We start from the raw sequence: 23,085 nt of genomic DNA on the forward strand, positions 1-23,085 counted from the left end.
CAAGTTTGTCGATTCATGTTGCCACGCCCACTCTAACGCCCACAAACCGCCCAATACTGCCACGCCCACACTTTGAAAAATGTTTTGATATTTTTTCATTTTTGTATTGGTCTTGTAAATTTCTATCAATTTGCCAAAAACCGTTTTGCCACGCCCACTCTAACGCCCACAAACCGCCCAAAGCTGCCACGCCCACACTTTTGAAAAATGTTTAGATATTTTTCATTTTTGTATTAGTCGTCTAAATTTCTATCGATTTGCCAAAAAACTTTTTGCCACGCCCACTCTAACGCCCACAAACCTGCACTTCTACTAGCTGAGTAACGGGTATCAGATAGTCGGGGAACTCGACTATAGCGTTCTCTCTTGTTATACCCGTTACTCGTAGAGTAAAAGGGTATACTAGATTCGTTGAAAAGTATGTAACAGGCAGAAGGAAGCGTTTCCGACCATATAAAGTATATATATTCTTGATCAGGATCAATAGCCGAGTCGATTTGGCCATGTCCGTCTGTCCGTCCGTCTGTCCGTCTGTCCGTCTGTCCGTCTGTCCGTCTGTCCGTCCGTCTGTCCGTCTGTCTGTCCGTATGAACGTCGAGATCTCAGGAACTACAAAAGCTAGAAAGTTGAGATTAAGCATACAGACTCCAGGGACATAGACGCAGCGCAAGTTTGTCGAATCATGCTGCCACGCCCACTCTAACGCCCACAAACCGCCCAAAACTGCCACGCCCACACTTTTGAAAAATGTTTTGATATTTTTTCATTTTTGTATTGGTGTTGTAAATTTCTATCGATTTGTCAAAAAAATTTTGCCACGCCCACTCTAACGCCCACAAACCGCCCAAAGCTGCCACGCCCACACTTTTGAAAAATGTTTTGATATTTTTTCATTTTTGTATTAGTCTTCCAAATTTCTATCGATTTGCCAAAGAACTTTTTGCCACGCCCACTCTAACGCCCACAAACCGCCCAAAGCTGCCACGCCACACTTTGAAAAATGTTTAGATATTTTTTCATTTTTGTATTAGTCGTCTAAATTTCTATCGATTTGCCAAAAAACTTTTTGCCACGCCCACTCTAACGCCCACAAACCTGCACTTCTACTAGCTGAGTAACGGGTATCAGATAGTCGGGGAACTCGACTATAGCGTTCTCTCTTGTTTTTTAAATATAATCAAACGTGCTCATTTTCATTCTGGTGTACTCCACAAATTTTTTCTCATCTTAGCGCAGCTCATCAAACAAATGATGATGAAGTCCCGGGTAATACGGCTGATTATCGGGGAACTTGGCCAATTGTGCCTCATCAATGCCACTTGAAACGTATTCCAGAAATGAACAGTTCTCTGCATGTTTTCAAGTTTTAAAAAGATTACGTTGTTTATTAGATTATCATCAATATGTAATCAATACGAGTACAGTTTGGGAAAGGAAGAAAGGATGGATTTCCGAAAAGGTTCCATCGAAGTTTTTCCGGCTCAGATGATTCCGGAAAAAGTAAAAACTGCAGCACAGATTTTAACTTCATTCATTGTGTACATAATACAAGGTATTTTCCTCTGCATCGAATCCACGGCATTTGTTACTCTGAATTCATATTTTTCTCACACATTGAATCCTATCTCCTATCTCAGATAAATGTTAACCTGATATTTAGCTCGCTCAGCTTATCGCGACCCGTAAATTGTAATCAAATTGTGCGAGGAGTCAATCTGATTTATGCATTTCCCATAGCCAATGGCTCAGCTTTCGTATGGGCACAACTACCCCAACCCAGATTCTCCTCGAAAGCCAATAAGTAAACACATCAGCAGCGTTCGAAAATTACCGGGCCACCCTTTAACCCGCGTGCAACGAGTCTCCGTCTCGAAGGACGTAATCAGCTCTATATCGTAAATCTCGACAAGCTGCTTATCTGATGCAGTGTGAGCGGAGTTTCAAGGATCCGTATCCTGATTAGCATCTCCAGCTTGTGTTCGCAGGCAGAAATCCGGTCTTGGGCTGCTGCGTCTGTCAGCCTGACAGCCGGACGTGCTGTACCGCCCTAAGTACAGTAAAGCCCGACGCGTGCTTCTGTCACACTTACGTCAGTAGCGCATGAGGAGGTGGACCAGGGATCTGCGCCTGATTGGCAAAGGAAATTGAAGTGTTTTTATTAATGCCATGTCGACTTTTTGCACTGTCTTCGATGACACTGCGAATGTTTTCATTTTTGGCCAAGCGGTGTCTCCCCCCTATTTTAGCTGCTTTGTTTCTCTTCTATGCGCTTAATTGAAATTCATCGTTGGCAGATTTCTATGCCGAGTTGACTGACAGCTGAGTGCGTGGAAAGATTGACGCTTATTGAATTGAGTCATCCGCTGTGGCGTGGTCCCACTCGAAGATTGACGCGCAATTGTTGCGTCAAGTCGTGTGGAAACAACGGAAGGGATTGCCGTGCCTCAGCACTCCACTAAGTAGTTGGCTTTGAAGTCACATCGACCTCGTGTCGAAATTCGAAGTTCTCGGCCAGCCCACACTCAAGGCGGAGATGCCACCGAAACCCAAGCATCGCGACGTAGCCGGCTTTCTGAGCCGGGTGCGCAACTTCCTACTGGGCCGTACCCACAAGACGGCCCATCGCTTCGCGGACACGATCTCTCCGAGCACTCAGCCGCCCCCTAACATCCCTAGGGGTTCTACCCAGAGCCTGTTCGCCAACTACTACTACACAAGGGATCCTCGGAATTTGGTGAAGCCGTTTGTCGACGTGATGCAGGAGCACAAGAAGGTGCTGGCCGCTGAGGCGAAGGCCGAGGAAGCAGCCAAAAAAGCTCAGGCCAAATCTGGAGATGCGCCGAAAGATGGAAGCCCCGTCCCACCTGTCGAGTTCAAGGATAATGAGGGGGATTCTGGCACGAAGAAGCTCCCGACTCCTGGAAAGGTGCATTCTTGGGAGGGGCCACATTAACGTCTTCAATACCGTTCTTATTGACAAACCCTTTGGTGTTCAGCTAATTGCTTGTTCCATTGAAAATGCACTTTGCAAGTATTTACGATATTAGCAGGACAATTAAACTGATTCGTAGTGGAGCCAATGCAGGCGGTCGTAAAAATGTAAATCTAATTAGACGTCAAGGGTGAAAATCATTTATAGCACCTGCATTAAAATTTAATTAAGCACACACAATTATCGAGGTTACAAGCTGGGAAGGCGCAAATCGAGGTCCAAAGGGTTTGTTACAGGCCACAACAATAAATTTGAATGCTTAATAACGTTTAATGCTATCACAATTTATATTTACAATTTAAAACGAGGCAATTTGCCCCACGTTGAGTGGATTATGGGCAATTGTTAATGATGATTGCAGGTCGATTGTTAATTGTCTGGGCTTCACAATTTATGCTGATGACTTTCGCCCATCGATTTATTGATTGAAGTTTGATTTTGGCGCATAGCACCCAGAATTATCGTCCTCCCCAAAAACGACTGCCAGTATTCAAACCGAAGCGAAAATGTAATCAATTTTTGTGTGTTATGCATAAAAGTAATATTCTGCGCGCTAAGGGTGGCGCCCCTCGATTTATTGGAATTACCCTTATAAAGAGAAGACCCAGATTTACTGGAGGATTGGCTGTTTCACTGAAAAGGGTGTCAAATTCCGGGAAACTTCAGACTGTCAAGTCAACATGTTTCCGGGCTGCTCTTCATCCGCCAGCAGTTGGCAAAATATGAGATTTGATATGAAAAGTGCCACACTGTAATGACGCTTTCTTTTGGAGCTGGTTTTTATTGCCTCATATGAATGGTGAAACACTGGCTGATTTAACCGTCTAATTTATCCAAAAGGTTGTACCAGCAACAGTGGCAGCCTGAAGCCTGCGTGTTCGCAATCGGCAATACGCAAGCGGCTGGCAAAGATGCAAAATTCTGCTGGACACACTCAGATATACAAATATTGAAAAAATACGATGCCCACAAAGCAAACACTTCCGTACCCTTTCAACCCGCATCTCTGAGATGTCAACCACTTGGGGTAGCCCAAAAATTGCCTTTCAGATGACGACAGCTGTGCCGCAGAGTCGCAGGACGTCGAGCTCCCGCCGCAAATGCTTCCCAATCAGAGACGCGTAATTAAAATATGTACAAACAGACCGAAGGGAAAACTCTCATGTAAGAAAACACTGCTCAGAGCCAACTTTGTTTGCTTTGCCTGTTTTTCTATAAAACCAAAAGCAAAACCAAAGCAAGAAACACAACGGCGGCAGCGGGAGGCGCGGCCAGGCAATAATACCAAGAAAAACATTTGCATAAAGCAACAAACAGGGAAATGGATGGAGTGGGGCCCAGACGACCAGGACCTTCAAGCGAAAGTTAATGAGAGCTGGGCCCTAGAGATGACATCGTGACACGGGATCAAGAATTAAGGTTTTTTAGGGCATGCAATATCCAATTGTCAACCTCAAGGTAATCTGTATTTTGATGTTCTATCTATGTGCTTAGAAGTATATATTAAGAGCAAACTAAAACAATTTAATGTAGTTTCACATTTTATAGCTTAAAATCGAATATTGTAAACAATAAGCTAATGTATAACAAGAGTTTAAAATTAAAAGAACAAATGGGTAATGTTTCTTTCGGTGTTGGTTAACTAAATAGCCATTCAAGTACACATCCCCTGGTCAAGTATGAGAAAAACCTAAAAACTGAAATACTCCCAGAGCAAAATCACTTCATTAATGCGACATTGGTAGAGGGATCCCGGCCAGAGTTCGGCTAGAACATCGCCATTTGCCATTCGCCATTTCCCTTTTCCCATTCGACACACACCATTCGCCATGTGCAACTTGGGCCCGCTGGCAATACGGAAGTTGTCTCCATGAAACTTTGCGCTGAACTCGCCATCGTTGAATTATTCGGGACTGGGGTGACAGCCATGCAAAAGTTGATTATTTTTTAGCAGGCGTTACGAGGAGAGTGAGCCCTCAGCTAGTACAGTGAATAATGACTTTTGCCACCGTTCGGTGAACGAGATGCCTCCGGCCAAGTTTACGTGCTTCTTTTTTTATCTGTCGCCCTCTCGAAATTGGGGGAAAGTCCATAGCTTTTGGTTTTCCCGCTGCCACCACGCCTCCACGCCGCTTTCTGCTGTTGTCTCAAAGTTATGCAGGCTCATTAAGTTGTTGTACAGTTTAGAGAAAGAAAATTGTCAGCTTGCTTAATTTGCCCAACCGACTAGGTTGAAGGACGCAGGACGAAGAAACGGAACTCAAGTATAAACAAAAGACTTCCTTGCTGCGGCGCTCCTTTGTCCTCGACCTGGTTGAAGGGAAGGCGCTCTTGGCGAGTGTTTAATGAAATGAATTTTAAGAGCCATTTTATTATATTTCCCTTAAATAAAATGGAAAGTGCGAGACGCCCAACCTCTGCATTAAATTCTTAGCCCAGGAACGGATGTAATTAAGGGGAGCTCTCCATTTGATCCACTGCCTCTGGAAAGTTCCTATTATGCTTATTTGGCGCGACTGTTAGCACGTGTCAAAATGATGAAAGCCTGTAGAAAAAATGTCAAGAAACTAGGTAAGCTGTCCCTCTCGGGTTCAAAGTGAATTATTTCAGTAATGACCAACACAACTTGTTAAAGACCAATAAACTGCCAAAACTATGTTGTGTTGGGGTCGAAGTAAAATGGTTTTTGATCACTAACCGGGTTGATCCTGCCAAAATGTTAAATAGTTTATTTTTCTAAAATAAAATGTTAATTTTGTAAAATCTCAGATTTCAAAATATAAACATTGCTATATCGAGTTAATTTTTGTAAAATAAAGTACTAATTTTGTAAGATCTCAAACAAGAACGCAATAGTCGAATTCCTCTACTTTCAGATACCTGTTACTCTGATTGTGGAAGTGCTGGGATAAAAAATTCTAGATGTTTTTGGCATGTCGAAAGAAACTGGCTAGACGGCCATGACCAGGTCGACTCGGCAAGTGATCCTGATGAGATATACTTTATAGGGTTGGATTATTATACATTTTACATTCATTTCAACGAGTCGAGTATACCCATTTCCGGGTATGGATATACCAAATGGATATACCCATTACCCATATATCCATTTACGAGTAACTGGTATGAAAAGTAGAAACTTGTTAAGTGAAACCTAATAATAATGGAACTTTATGCTCGCTCATGGCAATTTCGTGAGGTTCTTATTTCTGAAACGTGTTTGTACAATGGTTTGGGTAATATATGCTAATCAAATGATTTCACATTCCCTCTGCACTACTAACGATTTTCCTAAACAATCCACCTACACTAAGGCAGGGTATAATATTTCACTATACTAACTTGGAATGAAATAATACTCCGGAACGACTGAGCTGACCACATCAACTTTTGCTCTTCTGCTCTGACACAATTTCACCTTCAATTAAACTTGAGGTAATTGACAGCGATGCCGAGGAAAGAAATCCCCAATTGGTAACCGCAAGACGGGGGAAAAGTAATACAAGCAACCCTGCCCTCCCCAGCAGGAAAGATAAATGGCGATGCCTTAAACTGATTGTGTGGATTAAATTGCCATATTGGCGAAATTGGCAAAGACACCGTCTTTCTTTTCGGCTCTCCCTCAGCTCTTTCGAAGTATCGAAAACTTATTTTTGATAAGCGCAATTATAATTGGATTTGGAGGAAGTTGCTTCAAAGGCGAGTAGGTAATCGAAGTTGGAGCAGTTTCTCGATTCGAAGTGGGATGATTAATCTACCTGTGGCGTATTTAAAAGCCAGATTACAGTCGGCTCCGAGACAACCCAGAAGGAAAATTGGAATTGCGTTGTGCCGCTGCAATAAAGACGTGTTTGAGGCCCACTCGCTCCCCAATCGGTGTTTTCTTTTTGTAAATGTTTGCTGTCAAGATAAGCATAACACAGCGTGTGGTTTGCTCAGATTCGCTCCTCCCCGCTTTTACTGAGACACCCACCACCCCACCACCCCACCACGCGACCACCCGCCAGATAAGGAGTAAAGAGTCCTTGCAACGGGGGAAAAGGAGTTTGTCAGACTCTTGGCTGCTAAGCCAAGACGGGTCTTAACAGAGACAAATGAAGTTGTTAGCGGGTGGCCCCAGAGAGATGTTTTCGTGGTCGACCCTTTTGATGAAGATGGAAATGGAGACGGGAGGTCGATGCATTTCGGTGTTGCCTTTGATGTGCCCTCTCTGTGCCAGTTGATTGGTCATTTGGCCATTAATTGAGTATAATTATTGGGGCGTTAATGAGGGGGTTTGGTCCGACAACCAGTCGAGTGGTGGGTGAAGTGCAGTCGGTCGGAGGGCAGATGATGGATGGGCGTGGGTGAAAGAAGTCAGTCGTCATTAAATCCAGATTAAACGATTCGCAAGCAGGTCCGGAAACTTATGGCTAAGACTTGATTAGTTGCCCGGCTCTACAAACTGTCAACCGGGGCTCGGGCAACCTAGCCAAGTACATCTCCACCTACCAAGGTCACCAACAAACGCACCACCCACCCGATTCGATAGCTCATTAAAACCCTGCACATAATTCATGGCGAAGGGAGCCCCCTGGACCACCCAACCCAAAATGATAGACATTTATTTGCGCCTATAATTAAACGCAGGCAAGCCAGCGAACAATGTTTGGGGCCGTGCCACGCCTCCCTTGTCAAATATTTCAGGACTGCGTTGGCAACCATTTACAAAATGCAAATGGGCGTTCCTTCCGCCTTCGTCTTCGCCACCCCGAATCATCTAATGAGCCCTCTGCGAAGCGAAAGCATAAAATTTGGGAAATTTGGAATGCTGCCTTGGGCACATGTGACTCAAGTGGGTGAGACTTCTTCCACTTCTTTTCTATTGTACTCCGTGTAATTGTTGATTTTTCTAAATGGAAAAGCAACAGTAAAAGTTTGCCCAAATATTTCCCAATTGAAGTCAATTAAAAAGTGCTAAGGAACATCCCGGCCATATACTCCGTCTTCAGGCCATCCCTTTGGCTGACCGACCCTTTTTAGTGAACATTAAGGGACACTTCCAGCCAGCGCCTTTTGTTGTGTGAAAATTAATGAAGGCAATGATTTCAACGAGGGTGTTTAAATTATGTTGCTCTTGAAATTCTGTTTATTCTAAGTTTTAATTGTACTTGTCAACAGTGAAACGGAAAGGGGCGGTTGGAATCGGGGGTTATTTTGGAGCTTACTTAATTTAAAGAAGTAATTGAAATATTTTCCATAAGTGTCGTGTTCAATCTTTAATACCCCGCTCTCCGAGCACAGCAGAATCTATACTATTTCCGACAGTAGAGCCAGCAAAGTTTTTCCCAGCCCACACCCATCAATCCCCATCAAGACAGACATCCACGTCAAACTTGCACACTGCGCTTTTATGCAGATAAATTGCCGGTTATCCCCACTCTGCTCCCATTTCGTTTGGTTGCCGCGTCAGTTGTTCCGGGACGAGGCTCAGGCGGGTTCTGGAGGATCCGGGCCCGGTGGAACCAACCAAACCCAAGAACGTGCCCGAACGGAGAGAGTGCGACGAAACAGGGCTGCCTTTGCCTGATTGTTTCATAAAAGTTTCTGCTGCAAGCCCGGTCACTATTGTTGTGTTCGCTGCTCCTGCTGTTGTTGTGATTTGTGCAAATTAATTTGCTTATAATTTTTACGCTTAGTTAAACACAATTTTGAGTGATTTTCACACAGAGCCCGATGCCTGGGTGCTAAAAAGTTTTCCCTTCTGGGGGATGGGGCACAGTGGGCACGGCGAGTGGAAGGAGGCTGAAAATGAAATGCCATCCCAGTTGGGGAATATGGAAATTTGCATTGGAATCCCTTTAAAGCCAGGCAAGCGCAAATCCTTATTTAAACGGGAGAATTGAAGCCTCCAGTTGCATTCCCCGGAGGCTTCGTTAGGCGCAACTGGCGGCCATGCAAATGTGGGCGGATGTGTGTGTGGGGAATCAGCTACAAAAAGGCGCATTTAAATGTTATTTCCGGGGTGCCGAAGCAATGCCGCAGTATTTTCCACCCATTTGAGCGTTTTTCATATTTTTATAAATTGCTATAAATTGAGATATTAATGCGATACGCGACAGAAGTCGCGGGATCCAGTCGTCCAGGCCCGACTCAAATGGCTGTGCTGTTGTTTGGCGAATGGTTCGCTGATTCCGCTGCAAAAACGCGGTGAAAAACGCCAGAGCATTAAAAAATACGCGCGCAAGTGTGGCTCAAACAAAATGTTCAGTTATTTGTATAAACTGCGATGCGACAACTTTTTCGGTGGCACCATTTGGCTGCTGGAGCTGGCACCGCGATAATGACAAAGTTTCGCCATACTGGCTTTAAGCCTTCATTCAAACAGGACTCCAACTGAGGCTGCAGTAAGTACACCGTCGGCCTTTGTGACACCTTAAATATTCCATGCACACACTCGCCACGCATTTCGTCAGCCGCTTCAATTGGACTGATTTAATTGAATCAGCTTGGTCGTCTAGAATTGGTCCCCTCCCTTCCTCTCTGTCCCATACCTATTGGTCTACCAATTCCGTGTCTTCGGTCTTTCAATTTACTGCCCCTGTCATTGTTGTTGCCCTGTAGTTTCGGGTCTACGTTTGACTATTCACTCCGCTCCAATCCTCCGGGTCCCTTTTTTGCACACGTTTCCGTGCCATGCACGGCATAAAAATTTTGACACAAAAGCCGTTGCATACAATTGGGCGCAGAGCAGCGATGCACACCGATTGCCCATCTCTCTGTGTTTGTGTCTGTGCTGTATCTTCGTCTGTGGCTGTGTCTAAATCTGTGTGCTCCCGGAGGTAGGGGCCCTGCGAACGTGTTGAGGTCGTTGAGACGCTCTGATTTTCCATGCAGCAGCCACAAAACTCTTTCGTAAATATAATTTTTCTGCCAATCTTTTAAAATTTTTCAGCCTTACAGCCGATTAAAATTTTTAATAATACCACAATACAGTAGTTCAGTACAGTAGTAGACAACAATCATCAATGGATATTTGAACTAAAATTTTGTCTCTATGCCTTCAAAGTCTTTAATGTTTTTATTTTCGACATAATATTTCTAAATCCTGGAATATATTTCATGCGCAACATCCAACTATTGTTAAGGACTACAGACCCTACGGTAAACAATAGGAAAACTTTCTCCCCAATTATTTCAGCCCTATTCCGACTGAAATCTATATAAATAATGCTAAATAAATTACCCCGCATAGAAAAACAATCATTACACTTGTGAACCATGGCCAATTTCGATTAGAGGAAAAGACTCTCCCAGAAACAAAAGTGAAACTAACTTTTGGTTCATTCATAAAGCAGATGAGTTCGTGGGCAAGGGGCTAGATTAAGCCGTATCTCATGAGAGGCCTACGCACGTATGAGATTTCTTATTTACGATAGGGAGACACAGAAGAAATAGCAAAATAGCAAGGACAAAGTAAGGAGCCTGCCCAGACCACCCACCATTTACTCGCTCCTTGAACCCACTCCTGCAGCTATTCAGGCAGAAAAAGGGCAGACGACGCAGAGACAAAACACGAGCCAGTAAAAAGGCCAAATATTGAATCGTGCGTAATTTACGATAAAAAGGGGAAAATTGGAAAAGTTTTCCCCCAGTCCCGCTTAGAGATTTAGTAGTAAGTAGGACTGGGGTCTCGTCGTTCTGTTTCGCTTATCTATGTAGTTCAATTGAAGAGCAGAAAGGCACGTGTTTCTCCGGAGAAAAGAAAGGCCTCGTTCAGCCACGTAAATAAAAATTGTGATTGCCTGAACTCAAGCATGTGGGTCTCCAGGACCAATTGAACGTATTTGTTAAATATTACAAGTAGCTAAATAAATTAGACGAATTACTGGATTGCCTGGAACGGTGGGTAATACTTCTGCTGAGAGCTACAATTCCTGATAATAACTCCTTCCCATTCTCCGCCCAATGGCATTGGCCAAAACGTCGCGAGTCGCGACGCAGGCGTTATAATGTTAATGTATGCCTTAATTGCAAAGTACTTTTTGTTGTGGACACATTGAGCTGCAGCTGTTCCAGCTGTTCCAGCGGACGCCATTAAATCGCATTTGGTCAGCCGATTGCTGGCGCTGGTTACTTTGCATCGCGATAGGCTTTTCGCCTCCCCCAATCCCCTCACCATAGACTTTTGCCATAAAAACATTTATGTAATTGCTGTTATCGACAGCGGCTGGCTCTGCAAAATGGTCTCGTGGTCGCATCCCGGATCGGGTAGGCTATGGCAATGGCGATGGCGATGGCGATGGTGATGGCGATGGTCCCGTAAACGGGCCTTTAATACACTTTTGATTGGATTGTCGCACAAGTTAATTGAACGGCGCAGCATAGGATATTGCCGACATTGTCCAGCCTCCGACCGCCTAAGCCACTGAGCCATCGCGATTTTAGCTGGTGGGCCCGCCCAGCACAAAACTGGCGGCAATTAATTTCCAAACTAGCTGGAATGGCGTTCCACTCCACACCCACCTTCCATGCCACCCCGAAGTCCCATCGATTCATGTCGATTCATGAAAGCTCATTAGTTGGCAGACTGGCCAGGACCAACCCCCGAAAGTATGCAGCACTCTCCTTTGTTCGATTGTATCGCTGCCACCCGCCCAGCATCCACTGCAAGTTTGCTTTTTGCGACTCGGTCGGTTCCTTTTTAATGCTCGAACGCATCTCTATCTTTTGTTGTGTTCGTCGTCGAGCAAATTGTTTGGGAATGACCCGCGTAATTTTGCTTTTAGCTGATTTACTGTAATTTGTATTGTGGCGGAGATTTGGCCAGTCCCATAAAAAATCGTACGCATCGTGGCCCTCAAAAATGTATTCGACGTGCTTACAAATTGATTGACCTGCAAAAGAGGTCCCCAAATGCCTTTCCGACCAGCGTTTCCGATCCGAGCCTGCTCTAATGGATGGATGGTCAACAATTTGGGATGTGTCACGACCAGGAAGGTAATAATAGTATCCTGCGATGGGCGACTTACCTTTCTGATAACTCATCATTGCAAATTAGTTGCGCATAGATGAGAAAAATAAGGCCAGGTTTAATACATCGAAGCCAGTATGGAGAACTGAAAGACGAAGGAATGAAATGATCAGATTTATGGATGACTTAAGAGTTTCTGCGATACTACTATGCAACCCGGATGCAATCACCATAATGGGGCATAACTCCAAGCCAGGCCGTGAGGCCGTCCCTCGGCCAAAGGCAAACATCGCCTTCTGCCACTTTAGCACATTTTTACTTTTGAGACTGCTGGAGGCAGTTAAAAACCTTTTGCATTCGTTTGTTTGACTTCTCCGCCCATCAAAAAGATGGCAGCGTTCTCGATGTGTACTTAGAACTGAGCCCGCATCCCAGGAGTAGATTCTGGGCTTCCGGAGACCCAAAGACGTTGTAGTGGCTCAAGGAGCAGGACCAGGAGGAGCGAGCAAACAATCTCAAGTTTTGTTGGCGTTAGTTTTGTAAATTGCAGGTTGCAACATTTTCATTAAATTAAGTCAAATAGCAAACAAGTGGATAGGAGCTTGGCACGGCTCAGGGAAACAATCAGGACTTCTGGCTCCTGACGAGAGTCCTGTAAACAATACAGTTAACTGCCAGCCGGGTAAGCAGCATGGCATTACCGAAATTAAGACCCGAAGGAGTGGGTCTTTCCTCTAAGTGGGACTTTGGGGCATGAAGTTGTCATAAGCCAGGAGGATTTCGCCAAAGGATTGCGCGTTGCCAGGCAATGGCTTGATTGTATTTCCAAATACCGATTGCAAATTCCCTAAAATAATACTTCCATCCCGACTCTGCTCCTGATTAATCTGCGGACTTTTCCCGAACTAGAGAAGCAGACTCGCTTGCAAAAACACCAAACGTCAGCTGAAACTGACAGCGTGTCCTGGTTGCACATTTTTGCCTGGCTCGACAAAAGTCAAGAGTTCACAGCCGAGCGGGCGGTAGTCCCCTCCCCGACATAGCATTAATTAAGTTTGTAACGACAAATGCCAACACGACACGAGACGTAAACTCTCGCACAGACACACAGACACACAGTGACACAGACCCAGGCTCTCCAGGCTCTCCAGGCCCTCCCCATAAATCAGACTAGCCGCACACAAATGCAAAGCGACAGCAGCAACAGCGGGCTCAAAGGATATTCCGAATGTCCTGGACGGGGAGCCGAGTGCAGTGCCGGCGTCTGCTTGGATGTCATGACGATGTTAATTTTATAAACTCTTCAGTTTTTATCCCCCTCCATCCACTCCCTCCCCCGAACCCCTCAGCAACTTAAACTATTTCCACGTTGTTGTTGTTTCTGCAGTGTGTCCTGCGTGTTGGTGTCCACGCTAGTTAGCGCCTGCGGTGGGTTTGTGTCTATGCTGTGTGCTGGATGTGACGGATGTGCGTTGCACGAGTGTGATTGTGTGCGTGGGCAGTGTTTGTTTTGGTGTGTTTACGTCTCCTGCTGTCTCGTTAACAGGATTTGAGGGTCGCTTAAGCGTCGCCGCCGTTGTGGTTGCTGGTATTCAATGGCAGCCTAGGAAAAATAAGAATAAATTCTGGCTTTAAGACTAGGTGCACTTGTCTTAAAAAATCTTTCCAACTACTGGGCATTTACCATTCTATTGTGTAGTGCTGACTATTAAACTTATCATCCGTTTCCCAATTTGTTAAGCCATGATGGCTCTTTCTTCTATCCCGCAATCAAGAGATCTTTAAATTCGTTTTGTTTATAGATTTATAGTCTTTTATACAAGACGATTTCTAAGAAAATATCTGGCAAATCATCATATCCATATTTTTTCTGAAAGTGTAGTATAATGAATTTATCTTATTGTGCTTAATTAGTCATAATAATAATGTTATTTAAGTAATTTTTTACATTTTATGTTTTCCTTGTTAAGGGCGGCCCACACTGTCGCGCTTTGTTTTTCTATTCCATTTAAAAGTTGACTTTCAGTCTTTGCCCAAAAAATAGTTCGCTTACAATGTTTTCAATACATAAGTTTGCAACATAGCTTAAAGCCCGTCCGTTTTACCCAATGCCGGCTCTGATTTATTTTAATTTCCAAGCCACGTGCTACATTTTTCTATTTGTTTGACGCGCCGCATTTTGCAGCTCGCATTTTCCAGCCAGCCGCTCCTCGCATGGAAAACTCGAGGAGCCAGCGAAACGTAGCCTAGCAATTGAGCCTTGACAGAAGGTGGAAGCGGAGGGGGGTAGGAAACGCCGACTTTGCTTTGTGCAACAGCGCGTGAATCAGTATAGGAGGTAAAAATGCAATGTCTAGGCAAACACAGGGACATGGAGTCGAGGTGGGGCAAGTATATATGGGTATATGGATGGGTGGCTGTGAAAAAGAATTCTATTTGTTTACGGCACAGGAGGCGGCCAACAAAAAGTGCAACGCAGCTGCCGCTTAAAAGGGCGAGGAGCAGACGAAGGGCTTTTAGAACCTACCAGGTGCAACAGACTCAAACACACTCACACTCACACCCAAGCCCATTGTCAATATGGGGCGTGGAAGAGTCTCTATTGACTGTCTGTCCCAAATGGGTGTCTCTCTGCATAACGGGTTTCTGCGATGGTTTTCTTTTCGTGAGTTGTCTGAAAAGTGAAACGCTTTTCCAGAAAATGCAGGGAGTGGTAAGTTCTAAATAATAACTATAACTTTCCTGAGCCGACATCAGACGGCTTGATAAAAACATTTCACTTATAAAGCTTGGCGCCTCGCACAGTGTCTTTAAAACTACATTGATGAAAAAAATACTTTTAAAGATAAATCATAGACAGAAAGAAAGTTCCTGGCTACACATATGTTGCATCAATTTCAATCGTATTTGCTGAACTATTTATAAACATTTTCCATTGTAAGCCCTTCGCAGTCCTCGCATTGATTCCGCTTGGAAAGTGCAACACCCGAGAGCGGAGTACATAATTTAAATGGCAACTTTAAAATGTTTACCAAACGCTTCATCGTAGATGTAATGTGAATTTACGGGCCAGCAAAATCCAAACAAACTCGCTGCACCACCGCAGCAGCCCACCCACGCCCACTCACCCCTTAGCCACACACACACCAGCACACCCACAAGCCCATACACACAGCCATTCAGCAGTGTCTGCTGCTATTTGCGCTTAACCCACGAAAGGAGAGCTCTGAATAGCAGGCTACCTTTTTTTTTCTCGACTCGACAGGCGCGAAAAGATATGCGAGCGGAGGGGATCGCGATGGGGAGATGCTGGCAAGTTCACCATTCGACACTCAGTCAGTCGGATGGACGGACTTTCGTGCTCATTACTGTGGCAAATTTTTTGTTCACGTTCCCGCTGGATTTTAATTAAAATTAATTACATTAAGTGCAGCGAGCAAACAACAAACATCAGCATAGAAATCCGCAATCGCTGCCCGAGAAACAGGAAAACTACCAAAACTAGATGAAATACTGTAGTCGAATTTGGGATACCGGTTTTTTCACAGCAATAATGAAAAGTTTACTTAAGCACTCCCGGTAATCTCGGATTCTTATACTTTTTACATCTAAGCGAGATCCCCTGCATTTCAAGCTGTGAGCGGTTTCCTTCTGGACTACAAAACTTTCATGAAACACATATACCCATTTTCGGCTCGACTGGTGGTTTCAAAATAAAAGATTCCCACACACAGAGCAACAAGGTAGAATGAAAAACCAAGAACTGTAAACTGTAAAGAACAAACTCGGTAGTAAAAGTCTTAATGCGCTTTAATCGGCTCTGTTCTTTAATGGCTAACATAAAAATGTGTTTTTTTTCTGTAGATATTTGGCACACATTCCTTGGGTCAAATGGTAATTTTTTCACACAGCATTCTGAGCCGAGCTGTCTAAATGTGCCTTTGAATGAGCTTGTCTATTAAATTCCAAATGTAGCATTTTAAAGCGAACAATACGCATAACGCTCGGCTCTCGGATCAATTTTTCAAGCTTTATAGTTATCTATCTAGTTACACAATATAATTACCCATTCATATGATGAAAACAACCTTATAGAATAATCAAAACCCTCATATAAAAATTAAATGGGATACCCAGCGCTTTGAATAGACTGAAAACATTGCACTCCCAAACTCAAAACTCTCCAATGAAAAGTATAAAAACTTTTTAACTAGACTTCAGCTGACAAAAAAAATAAAATACAACAAATTGCTCGAGTGCTCGTCTGAAATCTCGCCTCTGTTGAAAACTTTTGGGCAACATCATAAAATACAACAATTGACAACATTTTTATTATTTCGACTTCATCGTTTTAGATTTTTTGGAAAATATTTTTCTGAGCAATTAAATGTTGCCACTTGGCAGCCAAAGTTGTGCACAGCAAAGTTGCCAGGCCGAAAGTTCCAGCGAAAAAACTTGTCAAGCAAGAGGGGAAAAGTAAAAGCAAAAATCGAATCCAGCCTCCCCTGAAGCCCGCTGATCCAAAACCGACAATAAATGACAATAAAAATAAGCCAAAGGGAAACATTTCGTAATACCAGCGAGGAAAATCATAAATAAAACGCATGTAATCCACGATTGAGTGCTTAACTTGATGCCATGGAAGTCGGCGGTCTGTCGGAAATGAAGAAGTGGAGGGTGAGACTGGCGGCCCGCGATAAGGATGAGGGGCAAGTATTTACATTTGTGGCTGATGCGGTTGCCATATTGAAAAGTCATCAATCATTTGGGCTCGCGCAGCAAGTGAAGCAAGAAATTTGTCAGTTCGGCAAAAATTCATATCCACCCGGGCTGTTTTGCCTCTGGATGCATTAACTCAATCTGCCTGAGCTTTAAGGACCTTTAAGTGGGTCGACGTGGGTCGTGTAGATGTGTTGGGGTGGAGAGGTGGCAAAAAGGAGCTACAAAACATCCGAAAGCAGCAAATGAATGGCTGAACAACAGATAGAAGTGAGTGTGGCAGCCCAGAGAAGAGTGGCCATAGAGCAAAAGTTTACATAACATTAAACAAAGCGCACAATGGCACGAAAGCAGACTTAAGGACCCTGCTGATGAGTGCGAACGGACAGGCGATGGGGTGACTGCGGCCAAGAAAAGAAAATTTGTTTAGAGCTCCAGACCCGGCCAAGTCAAACAAAAACGAGTTGCGCATAATGAAGCCCAAATGCACAATGGACTGCAAGGACTTGAGGCCGGACGCGGGATACAATTTATAAATGTAGCCAGCTCTCGGGTTGCTCTTTTTGCGCCGAAGGAGCAGGGAAACTATAAGGAACAGGAACCCAGGGAAGGAGGAAATCTATGCCAAATTATCGGCAAGGCAACCGCAAAACTTAAACGCTGAGTTTCACTTTCCCGGCCTGCTGCGAAACTTTGCCACCCGTTATAAGAAATTATTTCATTAACAACATCAATTGGCAGTCGTTAGTGGCAACTTTCCCTCCGCTCCAGACAAAGTTTTCGGGGAAGTTTGCGAGCTTTATTTTCAGCAAATGTTATAATCGTGTTAGGAGACTAAGTTGCAAATAACTGTTTACCAATGGTTGAGCTGCACCGCTTCAATTGCGAGCGAAGTTTGCCAATCCAAGCTCCCACAATGGGTCTGGAAACAGATCTCGGAGTAAAGCTCCGATTTGCATAGTCGCCGAAGTCGGCAAAAAGGGTACTGCGCTGCGCCCCACTAATTCCTCTTTCTGGCCGACTGAGCCATAAACCGTGCGCACTTAATATAAAACATGCTTAAACGCCGCTGCTCCCTTCGGCGGCCATAAATAAATTATGAAAAACGCCTAACTACTTTCGACAGCTTATAAACGCCTACAAAATGGGTCGCCCACAACTACTCGGGTGTTGATTTACAGTTGCATATTCCCTGAGCTGCCCAAGCAGCTCGTCCTGTAGAGCTCGTTCTTTCGTCGTTTGCGACTGCGGTGGCTCGTAAAGCAATTCATTTCCCTTATGCATTTTGTATGTGTGTGCCAAGGGGCAAGGTATCCTATTATCCTTGTAGCCGCACTCCTAGTATCCTTGCGCCGTGCTCCCCTCGGGTCCTCGGCCCTCGAGTCCCACGAAACGTCTGGAAATGGCGCAACGGAAGCGCTTTTCAATGAAATTTATGACGCATGGAAACATTAGACGATCGTTGACGTTTACAAGTCCGTGGAGGTAGGGCACCTCATGGTACCACTTGCATTGCTATGGCATGTCGCTGGATGGCTAATGCGCTGACACCCGAGCGATTTATGAGTTCACCAAAGTTGGCCGCTGTCTGTTTTGGCGATGTTCGCTAATTTCGAGGTGCTATTGGGCCGAAAGAATTTCAATTAAATATAATTTATGTGGTCCCGAAAAGTTGTCATCTTGATGTGAGTGAGTAGCCAAGCGAAAGCTCCAGCTTTAAGAATTCAAGCTCAAGAAAACAGCAAAACCGAACCTATTTCACATTTTTTGCTATCTCACTTGCTGTGTAGCCGAGGGGTGGAAGGCTTTGTTTTTGCTGCCGTTTGCCAAATGGCCCGCCCATTTTCCAAAGGGAAAATAAGGAAAAGGGGTCTGAGCACCGTGCGCTGGTCGTGTAAGCAGCCAAGCAGCGGAAATGATTCGTCGTAATTTTCCTTTGTGTAATCAACTCCTTTGTAGGGAATATTTTGTATGTTCATATGCCCTGCCGACGCCGTTGCTCTTGAATCCCGATTCCCGACTGCCAACTCCCATCTCTACTCCATCCGACTCTAAGGAGTCGGAAGAGTTGCCTCCAGGCTGACTCCCACGCGAATCCGCCTTCTCCGTCGCCCTGTAAAGTGCGCTTTTAAGCGTGCTCCTTTATAGTTTTATTTTTCTGTTCCACTGAGAACTTTTCTGCCGCTAGATTTCACGCTCTTTTGACTTCTCCACAATTTAGTGGATCAGGTACAGTGCGGGGCTTAGGCGCAATTTCATGAGATTCCCTCTGGCAAGATGGGTTAATAATTATGCAAATATTTCAATTATTGAATGCCAAGACAATCGCCCTCCGATTTGCCTTTCATTCCCTTCCCAGAGAATTTTCAACGCTTGCCAACCAATGTCAGGTTGGGCAGGTGGTTTTTCGTGTTTCGAACAGCGACGAGTCAAACTTATTATCGCTCAGTCTTTCTGACTTTTATTATTAAGAAGTCTGTCTGTCTCTCTGTCTGTCTGTCAGTGGGTCCAAGAAGCCTGCTGTGGGCCAGTGTTGACGTCATAAATTCATCACTTCTCTGTTTTTGAGGTGGTGGTTGCTCGTACAAGTTGATTGATTTTAATAAAGGCGACTGATTAAGTTGGCCAAATATTGAACAGTGACCTTTCGGATAAAGCTTAGAATATGTAAGCTAACAACTATTGGTCTTGTTTTATAAATTATTTTTTTAGTTTTAGTTTATTGAAGAAATAGCATTAAAATTAATCAACTCCCCCTAACAAGATTTTTTTTTGGGTTGAATACAAATTTTAATTGTTTCCAAAATCTAACCAAAATATTATTCCAATTACAAACAATGTTGTGTATGTTTTGTCGTTCATGGTAGGTTTTTTCCGTTCTATAATACATCACATTTTAGGAAATATGTTCCTAAAAATATAGTAGATAGTTGGTTTAAATAGTTGGTCGAAAAATGAGCAGCAGACATTATGAATCCCTGATTGTTGCATAAGTTAGAGTGTAATACTTTCCACCTGGCCCGTAAAAGTGAACATGTCCAACAACCCGAAATAACAGAAAAAATGTGGAAAACGGAGAGCAAAACGGCTGGTGGCCAGCAGAAAAAGAACATCAAAGCGTTGTACACACATTTAAAGATCAAAAAGCCAAAAGCCCATTTAACCCGGTCCTAAGCGACACCCACACAGGCGAAGACCCACGCATACATGTGTTCCACCAGCCAAACAGCTGCCGCCCCGTGTTGATATAGACCTAAAGGACGTTCTGGCGGAGGGGGTGGCTGCCGGACAGACCTTTCACTTCTTGCCGCCCGGCTTGTCGGTTGCATTAATAAAAATTGTTCACCATATTGGTAAATCCATTATGAATATTACGGGCGAGCAGAAGGCCTTCAGCCTACCTCGTTTGGGCCCCGGGGAAGGGGACTCAGGACGGGCATGGGTTTGGCCAGCTGGTTTTGGGTGGGCACGGACCTAGCGGTCGGAGCGATGTGCTTATGGCGGAGAGCAGCATGAAAAGATTGAAATTGAAATTTGTGTTCCTGCATTGGAGCCTCAGCGGCCCCTATGCGTTTTCCCCCGCGCATCCGCGTTCTTTCCGCACCGCCACCATTTGATCCCCTCCTGCCATCGTAATTGTGTGCGAAAAGCAAAGCAAATGTTTACGTAATAAATTTACGTGATTGAAATATGTCGAGTTGGCAACAAAAGTGGCCAGCACTGACCCGCTCCCCCTATTTATTCTCTATCTGTGCCGTCTGGCTAACGAATCCGGAGTCCGTTCTTTCCCGGTTGTGGCGTAAATTTTTACACATGTATGGAGTTGGGAGTTGGGGGTTGGGAGTTGTGTGCGAGTGGTGTGACGGGGGGTCGGGATGGGTAAAAGAGTCGGTCATTTTTATTAGTTGCCAAAGCGTTTGGCGGTTGTTGCTGCTGGCTGTTCGCCGTTCACTGTTCGTTGCCTGAAAAACCGCAATTTGTGCAAAAATTATGAAACGAGACTTTGGGCAAACACAATCAGCGCCTGGGTGAGTTTTTATGCAGTCAAATTAGTGTGTTACTTGTAGGGCGGCTGAAAGGCAGGCAGGATGTGCCGAAAGATACAATGTCGCTGGTCGCTGTATCCATAAGCGGATAAAGGGCAGTGGATTTTGGGGGAATCCAAAAATTAGGCGTAATTATGTTGCTAGCTTCAGAAGAAAAGTTTTGGGTTGGCAAATGAAGTTCGGATATCCCCGTCTTAGATGCATTTTCCTATAATCGAGTCACGAGTTTCCCGAGTTGACAGCTCCTTCCGCCCACCAGTCAAATCCACACCATTTGCACCTTGTCAGCTGCTCGTTTCTTCCAATCACCCGTTCTTTATCCACTATAAGTACACATGGCAAACTAAAATGGATAAGAGTGAGCTTCGAAAGAAAACCTAACCACGCGCAATTTGTCGTGTGTGGATGTGGAAATTGATCCAAGTGATTCCCCAACTTACCCACCCACCCACTTCGCCAGCGTCTGAAAAGTATTTACTGCGTCGTCAGTCATTCAATTTATCGCATTTCTTTGGCTCGAGTCAAGCCCAAGCAAACTAAACCAACAGAGGAATCTGTCAGGACGCTCCCCGTCACCTCTTCTCCGGCTTTTAGATTTGGTCTTGGCTCCGACTTCGACTCCGTCTTCTTTCGCCGGCAATGGCGACAAGTTCATACGTCTTATGACTTCCCGTTGACGGAAGTGAGCTCCGGGTTCGTGTGTGCCCGTAAGTGTGGCCCGAAGTCTGGGGCTGCGTCTTCTTTTAGGTCTCGGGTGCAGCTTACATCGAAATCACTTTTATAATTGGCACGCAGCCAGCCAAAAGAAAAACTCGGAAAAGAATATCCGTGTGGGGGCCAACAGAATAGAGGGCAGACGGGCTTAAACTGTCTGCAAGGTTTTTTTCGTAGATCTCAGGATGCGATGTCTGCACAGACCATTTGTCAGATATGACATTATATTAATTGAAATTACTTTCGGGCTTCAAAAGTGACCCCGGGAGGAGCGGCTTCAAAGTCAATTCAATTCGTCTATGAAATAATAAACGACAAAACAGGGCGATGCACAAAAACGGTCACCCTAATTGAATTGGTAAATATTTAAATAAATATAACCGCAGATAATTAAAACAACAAAAGCCAAGCGACAGCGATGGATGGACACGTCTAAATTAAGAGCTCGACAGCAGGTACGAAAAAAGTAAAATGGGATTGCGGTAGTCGGAGGACGAAGGTGAGCCAGGACACACAGGTGAATGGGCGCTCATGTCACATTCCAACCACAAAAGCAATTAAATTTCCAATTAAATTGCATTCACTTTTCTACATTTTGGTCCGCTGAAAATGCGGCGATTTATTTAAATTGTTAATTAGGAAAGGCAATTCCAATGACAAATTGATCAGGTTACGCCTGGCCTCAATCGTTAACAATGGTTTCTTCTCAAACGTCCCTGACTCTTTGTTAGGGGCAACACCCCACACCAGATTCTACAAATCTGTTTAAAGTATCCACTTCCTGAAATATTTCGCCGCCTTTAATGCGTTACATTTGCAAAGAGTGTTCACATCACGAAGATATTCAAGAAAGAATCCAGCAATTACACAAACTCCGGCAGAAGAGACCAAACACGGAGAGAAGCCCGCCGGAAAAGAAATAATTTTTAACAAACGTTTTTATAGTGTTGTCATGTACGATTAATTGCGGCTCATTAAACTTTATACGGCTGCAGACGCCCCAAAGATGTCCATTCCCACTCCAGCCCTTGGTTTTGGGGGCTTAGTGGTTTGGGGGAGAGGGTGCTGGGTCACGACTCAGACAACCGAAACGGACCCTTGTTTGGGACAGTGACCACGAAGGATTTGCTTTATTTTTTTTTGTGACTATTACTTCATTTCTGAAATACTCGAGAAGCCGATTAAGCAATAGAAATTAAGTTAGGAAAATGGCAAATTTTGGTTTATATCGCATTCAATTGCGTATATTTGTATATTTGCATATTTGTAATAATAAGTGTATTCTCGATTCGGGAGAAAAATTGATAAAGTCCGTGGACGACAGAGTACGACCTTATTTTATGGTAAAATATAAATTTACAAATTATAGGTTTCTTAAAATATATTTCTCGAATATTTTAGAGCGGTTATTGATCTATTGGACGCAACAAGGCACTCTGATTTGCCTGGCTTTGGTATCATCCATATCACTGCGCACTTACATGGAACACAAGAAATAGTACACCATTTTTTGGCAGAGCCTTGGCAACTCTGCCATCAAATCCGAATACGGGAGCTTTACTGGAGTGCATTTTTTGTATTTGATTACAAAGTTCTTACGGATTTACGTGATAATAAGGAATGCCAGCGTTGCCTCTACGTCCGCACATTTTGCAAGAACA

General features: G+C 44.2%; 2 protein-coding genes across 2 annotated transcripts in view; one reads left to right on the forward strand and one right to left on the reverse strand.

Annotated features, from left to right (window-relative positions):
* Positions 1-23,085, reverse strand: part of LOC120447824 (target of Myb protein 1) — a 48,692-nt gene that overhangs the window by 21,486 nt on the left and 4,121 nt on the right. The window contains exon 2 of the mRNA XM_039629407.1: positions 12,004-12,090. Coding sequence (XP_039485341.1) covers positions 12,004-12,022 — 19 coding nt within the window. The 5' untranslated portion in view covers positions 12,023-12,090. The remainder of the gene's footprint in view (positions 1-12,003; positions 12,091-23,085) is intronic.
* On the forward strand, positions 2,451-3,265 carry LOC120449996 (NADH dehydrogenase [ubiquinone] 1 alpha subcomplex subunit 7). The gene has a single exon (XM_039632706.2). It carries the CDS (start codon positions 2,534-2,536, stop codon positions 2,951-2,953), a length of 420 nt encoding a protein of 139 aa, XP_039488640.2. The 5' UTR covers positions 2,451-2,533; the 3' UTR covers positions 2,954-3,265.

This window comes from Drosophila santomea, chromosome 3L (genome assembly GCF_016746245.2).
Source record: "Drosophila santomea strain STO CAGO 1482 chromosome 3L, Prin_Dsan_1.1, whole genome shotgun sequence".
In the NCBI taxonomy this organism is placed as follows: domain Eukaryota; kingdom Metazoa; phylum Arthropoda; class Insecta; order Diptera; family Drosophilidae; genus Drosophila; species Drosophila santomea.